The following is a 14,824-nucleotide window of genomic DNA, read 5'->3' on the forward strand; positions in this document are numbered from 1 at the left end:
GTAGAGACGATGAGGGATTCTGGGAGAATCTGAGTGGAGCTGGTTGACAAAATTTTTTTTTTTTCTTTCGAGAGTTTAATCACTTCTTGACTCTACCTCCCGACATATTTTGTCAATCTGTCAATCATCGTTTAACGTTACGTAGAGCCTTGTTTTTTTACCTCGTATAACTAATGAAAACAAAACTTTTCAGAAAAAAAGAGGACTTGATTACAAGACAGCCAAATGATATCTTCAACTCACCACAACAATCGGACGTGAGAAACATTTCTATGAGGAGTATTAATTTTTTTAAAGTTTGACCACAGCCCATCTGGAATGACTGGGGAGTCAGATTTTTTGACCATTACTGCAGCCAGCCACCAGGGGGAGCAGTTTTTTTGAAGACCTCACTTCGAGCTGAGCGAGATGATGTCCATTTTTTTTTACAGTCTATGGTATCAGCCCTAAAAAATTCATATCGGTCGATCTCTATTCCAGGTATATGCTTTAACTACATAACAAGTAGAATAGGAAACAAAAAAAGCACTGATTTTTCCACTTTCTGTAAACCTGAAATGTTCCCTTAATTACAGAATCACTTCAATGAATCAGAGGCACTATTTTGTCCACAGGGGGCACCAAAAGTGACCCAAACAAAAAGTTCCCCACAGGAGCTTTAAGTGGTTTCTGGTAAAAACAGAAACTGAAAACTGTTTGTTTTTCTAGAAGCAGATTTCCTACAGCCCACATCAAATCAAAATAACCACAAAAGTTCAAAAACGTGAAATGATAAAATAACAAATCATTAAAGTGCGAGTACAGCTCATGTTCAACCTGCATTGACTGAAGAAAATTGCCTCTGCCACACTGTGTACCTGGATAAATGCATGGAAAAAGCCCATTTAATGACAGTACATTAAGACCCAGATTGAAAACATCACATACAGAGAGAAGCAGAAAGAAAAATAAAACACAAATTAATCACATTTTTGTATTAAAATGATTTCTCTATAGCTTCGTACTGTCAAACAGAGCCATTTCATTCCTCATAGTGTAATATCAAACAGAACAGCTTACCTTTACAGGACCAAAAGGTCAGTCCATTTCCTTGCCGTGTCTTAGATATGATAATCCATTTCACTTTAGAGTTTTGCTGCCAACAAACCCAGAAATGTCATCTGGACTGCAGGATTACACCGTTAGCAGCACATACAGGTGCAGATGAAACTCATATCCCAGCCCTCCATCTGTAGCCACACTGCATCAGCTCCCCACAGTGTGATACAGCGAGGTACAGTCACTCAGTATGCACATATTGATTTCCATCCTCAAGCTTGCAGTCTTCATTAAAATGGGTTATACGCTGCAGAACCAGATTCCTGCTTAAACGCCTCAAATTCTGCTACTGTAAGGTGCGACACAACCTCTCGGCTTGACCTCCAAACGTTCATGAAAACCAAGATAACTTCACATGTGGAGTGTAACTGACGTCCAGAGCAATGAAAGGAACATTTCTGTGGCGATTAGATGAGTCACCATCACAATAAAAGTGGTGGTTAAAGACATTTGTTCCACTGTGAACATGCAGGAATGCTCCACACACACACAGACACACACACACACACACACACACACACACACACACAAGGAGGTATTGAGTATGCTCTTTGAAACCTGACAGCAGAGCCACCAAACGTAGCACATCAAGGGAGCAGCCATATGTTGTGTCTTTAGCCTTCGTTTATATTCTATTTGCGTCTCCGTGGGGCTACGCTCGAACCCTGCCCACTGAGTCCGTCTGTGGGATCGCTGCACATTTACATTTACTACAGCTTCTCATGGACATAGTTGGGAAATTTTGGCTGCGATTCAAAAGCTGGAGCTGTTTGATCGAGAAGAAGAAGCAGAAAAAAAATCATATGGAATTGTGCAGAATCAGATTTACAGGTTGAAACGGGGTGAACATGATGTGCATTGATGTAGAAAATGTTCCTTTCATGGATTAACCTCTGTGACAGCACAATCTGGGTTGGTCTTTGTCCGATATCACTCATATTATCATCACCGTTACTTCTATCCCTGTGTGCCTTTTCTTCCAATAACAAAAACACTCACACAAAGCAGCACCTGTGTATAGATATATATGCAACAAGAGGAAACAATCACAAACAGAGCTGCGTTACAGTCCCACATCTGTTGACGCGGTTTTGTTGATGATGCTGTTTCAGGTTCATTTATCTGGCCAGTTTGTGCTCAATTGCAACAAACATTTCAGCTTCCCATTTATGAAGACACTAAAGGCAGTTTTTTCTACTTATTTCCTGCCTTGAAGTTCTCATATTCAATTAATTTAAATGTAGCTTTTAAAAATCACCATTTAAGCGATACTCCAGGATGGAAGAAGTTGGGTCCAATCACAAGGTTTAGGGCAGAAATTACCCCTACAGGAGTTTTTTTGTGCAGCAGAAGCCCAGAGCGCTCGCACCAAACACCCCTTCCCTGCTCCTCTACCTGTTTCCTCTGCACTCAGACGGGGCTATATTTTACTTGACCTTTTTTTAGAGAATTTCCAGCACGCTACTTTCACACAAAAACACAGCTAAATAAGGCTCTAGTTCTCATCGTGTCTCTTCGTCCTGGCAGACTACCTGCATTTGTTTATATCTGGCACGCTGTGCCCGGACTAATACACTAAGCAGCGAGCGCCTCGTAGCCAGCTGTGGCTCTGCAGCGAAGGTAGCGCCGTTTTACGACATGATGAGAACTAGAGCCTTATTTAGCGGTGTTTTTGTGTGAAAGTAACGCACTGAATATTCTCTAAATAAAGCGTGGATGCAGACCGATATCAGATTTTCTCGGTGGGAGTCCGTTTATTTGTGTTTTTGGTCAAGTAAAATATGGCCCCGTCTGAGTGCAGAGGAAACCGGTAGAGGAGCAGGGAGAGGGTTTTTGGTGCGTGCGCTCTCGGCTTCTGCTGCACAAAAACACTGCTGTAGGGGTAATTTCTGCCTTAAACCTTGTGATAGGAACCAACTTGTTCCATCCCGGAGTATCACTTTAAGGAGGAAAAAGTGCTTTTTATAAACCATTCAAAACGCACAATGAGGGTCTGTGGATCATCTATAGGAGAGTGGCTAAAGCCTGCGTGAACATGTTAATAGCACAGATGGCACCTATAATTACTGAGATGACTAACGGCGTCGCCGCGGACCATACATTCAATCCGGGGTTTAGCACAGAGGCCTGCATAATCTCTCCCTCTCTCCGCTGCTCGTGTGGTTGCCATATCGACCAGCCACAACCCAATATATGATTGATTTATTTCACACGTAATGATACATGGCTAGACAACTGTACACATTATATCAAACTAACAAAAATAAAGAAATACATAGTTGAAACGCAAGAAGCGTAAATGGCATTTAACATATGAAAGTTACACTGTAAAAATGTGGATCTTACAATTGTCATACAACCAGACATTATTATTATTAATATACTGTACATTTTCATTCACTCCAATCATCCTAAGACGGATGTTTAATCCCTTCTTGAATGCTGCTGCAGATAGATAGATAGATGTCTATTCATCCTTATGACAGCATTTTATGGCATGATTATGGTAACCATGAGCAAGGAGGTCATATCAAATATCTGTCTAAAAGCAAATATCTGGCTACTGATCTGGTTCAAATAACACATTGTCAACACTTTATTTTACCCATACAGGTCTTTGCATCGGATCACCCTTCCAGTGTTTGTGGAACATTGTTTTTACCATTATTTGATGCTGGCATTTAAGTATCAGAATTGTTGATTCAAATACCAAGTAGCTGGCTTTTACAAAATACATAATACACTCTCAGAACACAAAAGTCTGTAATGATTATTACTGAAGCAACAGAAAAAAGTTTGTCAAACAGAGATCTGCGTTTACTGTTCTACAACCTAAATGGACTTTATGTCACAAAGCCAATTCAAAGATTCACAATGAGTGTTGCAATTGAGCCCTTATGTTTCTGAGAAGTAGCCAAACTTAAAACATGTATCAGAACCAACCTCCACCGAACACCGCCCCCTGATTATTCACAAAGAAACAAACTATACCAGCTTATGCATCCACCCCAAAATATCTCTGCATCGGAGTCTGCAATGATACATATTTAAATGAAAATATATTTATATAATTTGTGGATTTTTCACAGTAGTTTGTACTGCACTGTACCTTTTTGTCCATCTATTTATGCCTACATAATTGTCACCATGAGGGAGTCTGTTGAGTCACTCCAGAGAGAGTGTGGCTTGTTTGTTTTGTGTGGAAGAAAAATGTCTCTTGGATTTTTGTTCTGTAATATCTCCGATCGTCAGTGTGGTGAGTGCCGTGCGTGTCTTTCGTCTCCGCTCGCCAACAACGGTTTGGGGACTGATTACTCTGAAAGGCTAGTTTTCCCTATGAGAACACAGCTTGTAGAAACTGCAAAAAACATTTGCTTTGGCACAGATTTACATTGTAGCAATGTTCCTTCCTTGATCTCCATGGCCGTGATCGTTACTACAAACACAAGTGGCCCATTGTGGTAATCCTTGGCTCAGTACACTGTCACGGATAAGTCTATGTGTTTGTGTATCGCCGTGTCAGTCTATCCTCTCTCCTGGTGTAATGTCAATGCACTCTAGTGTCTAATCATTCGGCGCAAATACCCAACATCAATCCCCTCTCTGTCTCCGACTCTTGCTCACTCTCCCTCTCTATACTCTCACTTTTGTTTTTTAGATCTGAGTCTCTTGGACATTTTCCTTTGAGTTCCCCTTAAAGAGAAGAGGCTCCATTTGGGGGTTCTGGCTCTGGCTCATGAAACCTTTGATTGATCCGTGTAAGCCCATGGTAGGCATGGGCAGGGACATCGGCAGCGGCGGGGACAGCGAGCTGGGGTTGGTGCCATTTCCCGACGTAGAGATCGGGACAGTCGTACAGGAGATGGGGATATCCTGGACTTGCATGCCTTTGCTATTGAGCATCCCTCCTGGTCCCATCCCTTCGGGACCAACGCTCAGACCCATCACGTTGTTGTTGAAATGATGGGTCTTGTAGTAATGGTTGAGAGTATCCGTGCGACCGATGTTGGGCAGGTTGACGATCTCTGGATGATGTATCCTCAGGGTTCCTTCTCCACCGGCGCTGGAATTCATCGTTGAACCACCTGAGATGCCGCTCCCAGCTCCGGCTCCAATCTCGTCCTCCACGTTGACAATCTCGATGGCTCTCGCGGGGCCGTGGTGCTTGTGCAGCTGGTGCTGCTTCCGTAGCTTGTAGAAGACAACCAGCATTACAGCTGCCATGAAAGTAATCGCCACGAAGCAGCCGATGATGATCTTGGTTGTTTTCATTACATCATCCAAACCCGGGATATTCGTTACCTCCATTACAGACACAGTCACTGCGTTTTCAGTTACCCTGTTGGCTCGTGGGGACAGTGAGGACAGAGAGGAGAGAGAAGGAGACACGGTGATGCCAGGTCGGCCGTCTACCACCCCTCTCTGATTCGTAGGATTAGGAAAATCTATGAAGGTCTCGTTAATATACTGTCTCGCTGAATTCTCTTCGTCTCCTCTCACTGTCTCGACCGTCTCCACAGTGACGGTGGTGAAGTAGCTGTAGCTGTTGCTGGGGTCTGAGGCGGACACATTGAGCACGGCGGTGGCAGTGGTGTTTCCAGCAGAGTTGGTAACCATGCATGTGTACTGCCCGGTGTCTTGCACGGTAACGTTAGTGAAGTTGAGTGTGCCGTCATGAAGAACTGAGATCCTGACTCTGTACGATCCATGGGTCATCAGAGTGCCGTTTGGGGTAAACCAATTCACAGAGGTCATCGAGGTCCCGGTGCGACATTTCAGCTCAGCAGCCATGCCCTCGGTGACATTCAGGTCAGTGGGTGGCTCAACAATCACTGGGGCGTAGCAGGTAAAGTGACTCTGGTCCAGTTCCCCGATGTACTTCCCTTTTAGACCCGGGGGCGCGTGGCAGCGAGCGCAACATGTGGTGTTGCTGGGAACTGTTTCTTTCAGCCACCAGCTGAGCCACAGCACGTCGCAGTTGCACACCCAAGGGTTGTGGTTGAGGTGCACCCTCTCCAACTGGTGCAAAGGCGTAAAGAGGTCATGGGGTAGGGAATGCAGGGAATTGTGGGAAAGGTTGAGCTCCTCCAGATTTTTCAGGTCATCAAAAGCATTGCGCTCGATGACCGACACTCTGGAGTGCATCAGCCACAGCTTGCGGAGTGACACGAGGCCCTGAAAGGATCCAGGCCTCACTATTCCCAGCTGGTTCCCTGACAGCTCCAGCTCCTCCAGCCGCACCAGAGGGGTGAGGTTAGGGATGTCCTTCAAGCCACACATGCCAAGATTCAAGAAGCGTAAGTTGACGAGGCCTTCGAATGCGGCCTCTGATATGAAATCCAGCTTCCTGAGTTCCCCTAGATCGAGGCGACGTAAAGAGGGAACCCGATGAAAGGCAAACGCCGGCAGCGTCTCGATGGGGTTGTTCCGTAGCCATAGTTCCCTTAGCTTGCTGAGGTACTCGAAGGCTTGTGAGGGCACCACTGTGAGACGGTTGTCAAAAAGCTCCAGTGTGTTGAGGTTGGGAAGGCCATTGAAAGCTCCCACCTCGATTTGCCGGATGTGGTTCTTGGAGAGCTGGAGGATTTCCAAATGCCGCAGGTGTTTAAAAGTGTCTGACTTGATCACCTGGTGTGGAGACAAAAAGACGGAGACGTTATGATGCAACACCACAGCTGCTGTAACACAATCACTGCATAGATGAGAGCGTATGTACCTGAATTGTGTTCTCTTGTAGATTGAGGTATCTTGTGTTCTCTGAAATACTGTCGGGGACTTGGTCTAAGCTCTTCCTTGTACAGATGACACGGCTCGCCTGATTGGAGCAGGTACAGAGGGTGGGGCAGGGGGGTGCTGCCTCTGTCAGCTGAGGTCCATGGTTGTGAAGCCACAACAAGAGCTGGACCAACCAGAGGAGGGGGGAAGGGGCACAGGGGCTGGTCACCATGACAACACGCATGGCAACTGAGTCATGACCCACCCCTATTGCTCTGATGTTGACAAGTCACCTCCAGACAAGGGAACCTATGTGCTTATCTTGATCTTCATTTTGTAAGATCCGATGTTTTTTCTCCTTCAGTCGCTTTAAAATGTAGAGACCAATAAAATCTAAAGACCCAGGGTCTTATTTTACTTTGCTCATGCTTCCTCTGCTTTCTTCTCAAAATGTCAGTTAGGGGAAGCCTGTGTTTTTGGTTTCCATGACAGTTATTAGAGCAAAAATCAAATTTGGGTGAGTTTGGGCTCCCGAAAGTGTTGTCTCTGCAGAGGCTCCTCACTGTGGGGGGAGAAGAGAGAAAAGAAAAGAGGAAAGGAGGTCATGTTAGTGCACAGTGCAGTAGCTTAAAGATATTAGCCTAGCATATGCATGCATGTATTCCCTGGACTGAATCTAAATCTCGAAACATTACAATGTCCTGTCGGCGGTGTGACATGCTCTCAGGCTGTCTTCTCTAAAGAGGTGGCTCCCAAATCCTGGCCTCTAGTCTCACGGGTGAGTCAGCTGCCATTTTCTTCATAGGTTGAACTTAACATCTGGGTCATGGTCTGAAATGGCCACAAAATGCTCAACCCTCGGCAGACCCATGATAGTCTGAGCAACCATCGTGTGATACTCTGAGTTCCTCGAGTGTTTGGTTGCTGGATGCAAACGCTGGAAAGCCTCATTTAGACCTGAGGTTAATGCAGAGATTCATGCAATCCACCGCGACGCAGCGGCAGTAATTTAGCAATTAAGATATGAAGAAATGATTATTGACTCCTGAAATTTTACTGCAGTGCTCATGCTGTTTACAACAAGCAATCAGACACGATTCACAACCACAAGGGAAGGTGACAACGAAATGACAACAAGGCAGCGAGCGACCAAATGCTGTGGATTTGTTAAACATGAATGTGTTTCAGATTTTGGTTAAGAGTGGAACAAAACCATGAAGAGGAAAAAAGCTCAAAACATCAGAAGACTGGCTAAATTTAGAAAGTCTGGGCTGCTACCCTTATGATGAAAGAGCCCAAAAAGAAAGTATTCATTGTTTTCTCAAGCATGTAATGCTCCACACGATGACTCAAGTCACAAGCTTGTGCCGGTGGTCGACGATTAATAAGATCTTTGTTCGTGTCACTTCTTACATGACCGCTGTGAAGTGATAGCACTATCATCTTATACAATCAGTCCCCTGGGTGCGTTTTACATATTTTTACCCTCTGAAAAAAAACGCTCTGTTTGGTAAAAAGGCTCCATAGCAGCCCAGAGCATCTCCTCTCCTATGCAGCGACGATGCATGCGCTCCTAGAAACACGGTTGCTGTGGCAACCTGCTCACTCACCATCTTGTGTTTTTACTGTCCAGTGCCCTATTCCACATTACTGTGTTTAGCTGGGCCTGATGAACGTTTGCTGGGGGAAAACTGATAAGCGGCACCTCGGAGGAGGCTCCATCCTCTCCTGCATGTTGGAAATGTCATGCTAAAATCACACTCTTTGCCTTCAAACGACAACAGATGGAGCAAGTTCACCTCAAATCTTATTATCTACAAGGTCGGGGATTATGTCAACGTCAGTCTCTGTGACAAACAGCTCTGAGAACAGCTATTAAGAAAGCTCATAAAGGAGTGAAAGCTAAAAATAGCCTTTTTAGATGATCTGCACATCCCACAGAACCTCTCTCTGCCTCTCTGGGCTACGCTAAAACACACTCAGAGCACCAAAATATCCACAAACTCAAACCCGACAGTGACAGTGATATAACCACACATCTCCAATCAGAGGCTGCAGTTAAACGCCAGGCCTAAATGCTACTGTATGCAGCCTCTTTGCAGCACTGCTCATCATTGTGCTCTCCACACTGCTGTCCTTCCCTGAAGAGTCTCCTCCTCATCCCCCCCCATCCCATCCCATCCCATCTAGCAGGTAATTATACATTTCAATAACGCGTTGAAAAAAAAAAAAAAAAAAAAGAGGAGAAACGCTCTAGTGTTTCTCTCCCAGACGTCAGAGTCGTATCTGATTCGCAGTGATGGTTTGATAGTTACGATGAAATGATTCACTGAAGCATCAAAACACAACATCATTAATATTCAGCTGGTCAAAGAATTGATCTAGCTGTGCTCTCAAAAGAAAAACACTGAGGCTGTAATTTATGCAGCGTTTCACTCTCTGGAACTTCATTAAAAAGACTCTTTTCTTCTCACATCCTCGTTTTGCAGAAGTTTGTGTCCCAGAGTCAAATAAGTCAACAATTTAAGCACGAGCGTAGTTTTATGGTACATTTTTGAAGGGATAGAGCTGCTTTCCCTCTGCTTTTGGATGGTAAATGTCACTGAGGAGACGCCGTAGAAAACAATCTATGTAAAACACCACACAGGCTCAAATTGTATTAAAGGAGAGACCTTGAATTTTCCAGCAGGCCGCCTGTTGCCTTGACCTCCCATCTCCAAGTTTTTCCCCACATGAGAGCACAAGAACAACATCATACGCCGATGATGCTCTTTTATTTTTCAGAGTATTACACCTTCACTCATCCGAGGGCCAAACCTATCTCCAGGGGCCTTCGTCTGTATCGTTCTGAATCGTTTTTCTATATGACACGTCTCAAACACCATCCATACTGTGCGTTTTTTTGTTTTCATCCAATTTCACTCAGGTATTTCTCCGTCTAGATCTTTTTTTCCATGTCAAGAGCAGATTGCAACCATGTAGATATTGATTATTCGATCAGGCCTGAGAAAGCGCTCAGTCGTGAAAAGACAAATTAGCTGCAAGCTGCTGACCAATTGCTACAAACCAATCACATCATCGTCAGCGCCTGATTGTATCAATGCCTCCCTCCACAACACGGTCATTAAGGTTTATGAAGAGAAAAAAAAAAACACACGATGGGGTTTGTTTTCCAGCTTCTGCGAGGACGTGGGATGCTTCCTGTATCAGGCCCAATTAGACCTCATGTATTTACAGATGAGCACAAAGCGACACAGGTGCAGCAGGGCCAACATCATCTGCTGTAACTATGACAACACTCGATTGGTTCAGGACGTGGGAATCAGGGATGGAGAGGACGCATTTCACCGGTTTTATAACAACCTGTGCTTTGAGATAAGACGGAAAAAACGCAGCGTGTCAGATATTTCTCCAACTCATGACCAAAAAATAAACCCTGTCCTTATTCCTTTCACATCAAAGCAGGAGAAATGCAGAAACAAAGCAATATTCAGCTCTTTCCTCCTGCAGCCTCAGCCTCTAATCTGCAATCTGTCCCCATCATATCGCCTCCAGCATAATATCTCCTACAATCCAACAGAATGGCCTTATTCATCTATGCAGCTGCGCTCACTACGGCGCACCTTCTCGGGAGCGCAATTGAAATTCTGAATAGGCCTAATTCTGCACATGCTGCATTACAAAATGGCTTGCATCCATTCTCTCCCTCCCTTTCTCTCTTTCTTCAGGGTAATGACAACAAGGCTGCACCCAAAAACTGAGCTTATAGCTCGGTATCTTTAATAAAAGATGACTCTCGGCATGTGAAACATACACCCTTACGTAAGGAGGCATGTTATTAAAATGCATTGGCGAGGTCTATGTCAGCCTTATCCGTCAGACATCGACGCCGACGGTTTGTATCACCCAGATGAATTATTTACATGCATCCATACAACCTTTGAGAAGCCTTAATCTCAGGAATGACTCGCGCATCCATGCAGATGAGGTTACACATGCAATAATTACGCCGGCCATTTCAGCACCTGTACATCCAACACACACGTACCTTGATGTTTGCGCGGCTGCAGCGTGAGCTCGATGTGTTTTTCCTCCTCGTCCTTTTCCCCCCTCGGTCCTCACATCTCCAGCCTCCGTCCTCTTTCCTCTCCCCCCTTTTTAAATTGATCCTCCTGTTTCCACGGCTGCGAGCTGCCTCTTGCTCCTCTTCTCCTCTTTCTTGTAGGCTATTCCGCAGCGCCAACGCAACACGGGGGGCTACAGCTATGGCAGGTTGAAGATGAACACAGTCCACACACACATAGACACACACACACACACACACGAAGGGGGGAGGATGGAGGGGGGGGAAAAGAGCCAAACGGGGATCAGATTAAGGGGTCGTTGGAGAAAATGATGTTAGGATTATCACATTTAGGAGCGAGGTCTGGGACGGCAGCCTCCGTGCGCCTTATCGTCATCCTTGGAGAGGAGCGCAGGCAGCAGAACGCGACGGCGCCCGGTGGGCAGAGCACTTTGCGTCCAGCATAGGCGGCTCTTTACGCACATTCCGTATGTTCCAGCCTGAATCCCACTAAGACAGGAGAAGCAGATATGAAGGAGAAGCAGCTAATTATGGATTTACCTGCGCATCCTGTGGAGATTAAAACCTTTAAAACCTTTAAAACCTTTAAAAACCTGAACACTGCAAGATTCTCAATCTGTGCTTTTATTCTGAAAGGCTTCACCCCTTCTCTGTGTATGCATGTAATGAGTATGAAGTCATATTATTAATATGACTCAGCAGGATGGCTTGAGTCACCGTGTTCCTTTTTAATTCACTGCGTTTCAGCCATGTTTTTGGTCAGTTTGTCACCGTGCTATAAACACCTGCTTCTGTTTAACCAACAGGGGAAAACATCTGCAGTGAGAACTCTTTCTGCTCCACTGAGTCTCAAACAAGTTCACAAGCCCACTCATGTTCATGTTGCACGTGCATTTTTAGTAACCAGGATTCAATCTAGCTCCTTAATGAGGCCTGTTTTCTGCGAGAGTGGTTTGTGCAAAAACTCTGCAGCCTGGTGAGGTTTGCATGCTTCAGGAAGATGTTTCCAAGAGTTGCTCCCTGTATCGATCTCTGTCATGCGTGTGTCCACATGTGAGGCGTGCTTCACTTTCTGTGCCATCGTTATCTCCTTCCGCGAGGTTGCCAGGTTTTATTTCAACTTGTGCAGGAAGAGGAAGCAGTAGAAGAAGAAGGAGGAGTGCCCTTTGCTGCTGAGCATCCTCAGCCAAAGACTCGTAGTAGGTAAAAATAAATCTGAGTGCATCTTTTGCTGTGTCTCAGCTCACACTAAAGGTCAAAGGACAGAGAAGGCCAGTTATGCTTCAGAAAGACCCCAGAGGTATACTCTCTCCTCCTCCTCCTCCTCCTCCTCTCCGTCTCCCCCTCCCCTCCCTGTGACTGCCGTAGTGAGCATTGTTCACGACCACTAGCTTTTGCTGAAAGCCGCACAGCAATGAGGTCTCTGTGCCTTTTTGCCTCCCTCTTCCTCTCCCCCTCCCCCTCCCATCTACCTCTCTCCTTCTCCCTCTCCCTCTCCCTCTATTAAATTTCCAGTCACACAGTGGTGCAGAGGATGTTCCTCCTTTCCCCTCATTCTCCCCTCTTCCCCTCGTTCCCTATCACTCATGCTGAAATCTTAGCCCACATCCAGTCGCTCTGCGCGCTGCGCTCTCCACGCGACCCTGGCTGCCTCTTTTTTTTTTTTTTTTAAGTGCATTACTCCTTTCTCTCCGTGCATCTCTCCTTTTTTTTTTTTTTTTTTTTTTTTACCTCTCCAGCCCCCGCGCCATTTCAAATGACTCCACGCCGCCCATGCCAACCCCCCCTCCTTCTTTTTCCACTCCATGTCCTCACTGTGTCATTGCACATTGAATCTGATATCCCCCTTATGCATGTATGCTACGCTTGTGTGTGTGTGTGTGTGTGTGTTGGCACCCTTGAGCGTATGTGTGTGTGTGTGTGTGGGAGTGATAGAGCGAAGGGGAGGGGAGGGGAGAGGGAGGGAGAGGGACATGCATTTGTGCACAGTAAATGAACAAACACTCATCGCTGTATTGCTTGTGTCATCAGTACAGGAAGGCTCTCGGAGTAGAAAATACAGCGCAGGGAGGACTGAGGACGTTTTCCAATACGAGCTCAAACCCCCATAAACTCTTAATGCTGCGTTCAGGAGCCACAGGGAGAGGAGGAGGAGGAGGGAGGAGGAGGAGGAGGAGGATTTGGCAGCAACATGCTAGTGCCAAGACATATGTGGCATGCTGATAGCACCAGAGAGGTGCAGCTCACACTGTGAAGAAGCTTTGGAGGGTGCTGATACACATCCATCACTCGCACCGTTCGGGGGTTTTAGCTACGGGCCGTAAACGAGGGTGGTGGGCTGATTTCACACAGTTCAAAGCAAAGATTATGAATGTAGATTTTTGGGGTTTCAGATTCAGCCGTGAAGCCTCAGTGATCCGTTTACAGGCCTCCAGCGTCCAATCAGGGATCCGAACAAAGTAATGATTTTTTTTTCTGGTTATTTTTAGCAAAATGTAACAAAAAAGTTGGATTGGTCCTCAATGCCATCTGTGCAGAAAGAATAAGAGAGACACAAGTGAGAGTTTCAAGTTATTCGTGGTGACATCCCTGTGTGTGCGTGTGAGAGTGTGTGTGTGTGTGTGTGTGAGTGTGTTAGAGAAACAGAGAGGGAGAGAAAATAGAGAGAAAAATCCTAGTGTCACAGTATCTTAGCAACTGCCTCCATCTCCTTGGAGACAAGAGCTGACATCATTTCCTGTCTGTGAGAACTCACTTTTGGTTTGTACACAGTGTGTTTATGTATGTGTGTGTGTGTGTGTGTGTGAGGGCATGTGTGTGTGATTGTGTGTTGGCGTGTGTCCACGTTCATATGCAGATGTGGGCCTGCAGAGTGTGCAGCCATGCAGACAGGATGGGTTTTAGTGTTTTTTTCAGTCAGGGTGCGTTCAAGACTGTCGTTCTGTTTTATGTCAAAATGAGTCATTTGATGCAGGAAGACGAAGTTTGAACGTCTTTCATTATGAAATATGACCTTTATTTAGCTTTAAAATGTCAGTATCAAACCACTGATCCTCATGTTTTCAGTGTCAGGTGTTGTTTATAAATGATTTTTCTCAGAGTTAAGTTTGTGGAGGCTCAGGTGTGCTGTGGATCGTCTCTTCAGTTTGTGAAGTTTTAGTTTGATTTGCACGCTGAGTTCTGGTTTCTCCTCCTTGAAGTTGTCAGTAATGGAGTACAAATAAAGTCTGGAGTTCATGTTGGCCTAACAAACAGCTGAAGTGGTTTATAACAGAGGAAAAGTTGTCCTCCACTGCCATCTTGTGTTCAAAAAATGAACTACACTCAGACATTAACTATCTTAAAGCACTTTCAGGATTATGTGTCGCCGATTAACATATAGTTTTACCTAAAGTGACTATAAAGTATTTCTTTGAGTTGCAAAAGAGTAAATTTGATAAAGTGAGACCCCAGGTTTATCTGAGAAGATTAGGTTTTAAAAAATCTTACATTTCATCAGTGTAAAATTGTAAAGTGGAAGCATATCCCAACCATCTTTTTGCTGCACAACTTCAAATATTTAGTATATAACTACCCAGCACCACAAAATAGAACTTGTAAAAATATTGAAATGATAATAAAATAGCTTCAGATATCTTGATCCATCAAAGTAATTTTTTATAAGTTTTGATTTTTTATGAAGAATCCTCAAAAGTTGAGTGATAAAGATACAAACAAATAAGTGCTGAACTTTCTCATTTGTGCATCTAAAGATGGTCACACAGAAGACGTCTGCTTTCTGACCAGTAGGGGGAGCTCTGACCTCTGTGCTTCACTCTTCCACGTGATAGTAATACTTGATCCGTATCCATATCTATCAGCAAAATCTCCACAGAAACCAGGGGACAACAGTAAGTCTTCCTAAAAACTGCAAAAATATCGAAAAAG

The 14,824-nt window shown here is 44.9% G+C and overlaps 1 protein-coding gene across 1 annotated transcript; it reads right to left on the reverse strand.

The window, feature by feature from the left end:
* Positions 1-3,068: 3,068 nt before the first annotated feature.
* lrrc4bb (leucine rich repeat containing 4Bb) lies at positions 3,069-11,345 on the reverse strand. Its single transcript, XM_074663885.1, has 3 exons — positions 10,862-11,345; positions 6,815-7,375; positions 3,069-6,726 (listed from the first exon to the last, which is right to left on the reverse strand). Exons 2-3 carry the CDS (start codon positions 7,055-7,057, stop codon positions 4,753-4,755), a joined length of 2,217 nt encoding a protein of 738 aa, XP_074519986.1. The 5' UTR covers positions 7,058-7,375; positions 10,862-11,345; the 3' UTR covers positions 3,069-4,752.
* Positions 11,346-14,824: the final 3,479 nt, after the last annotated feature.

The sequence above is a fragment of the Halichoeres trimaculatus genome, unplaced genomic scaffold (genome assembly GCF_033239565.1).
Source record: "Halichoeres trimaculatus isolate MK-OKI-2021-1 unplaced genomic scaffold, fHalTri1.1 fHalTri1_scaffold_23, whole genome shotgun sequence".
NCBI classification, from domain to species: Eukaryota; Metazoa; Chordata; class Actinopteri; order Labriformes; family Labridae; genus Halichoeres; species Halichoeres trimaculatus.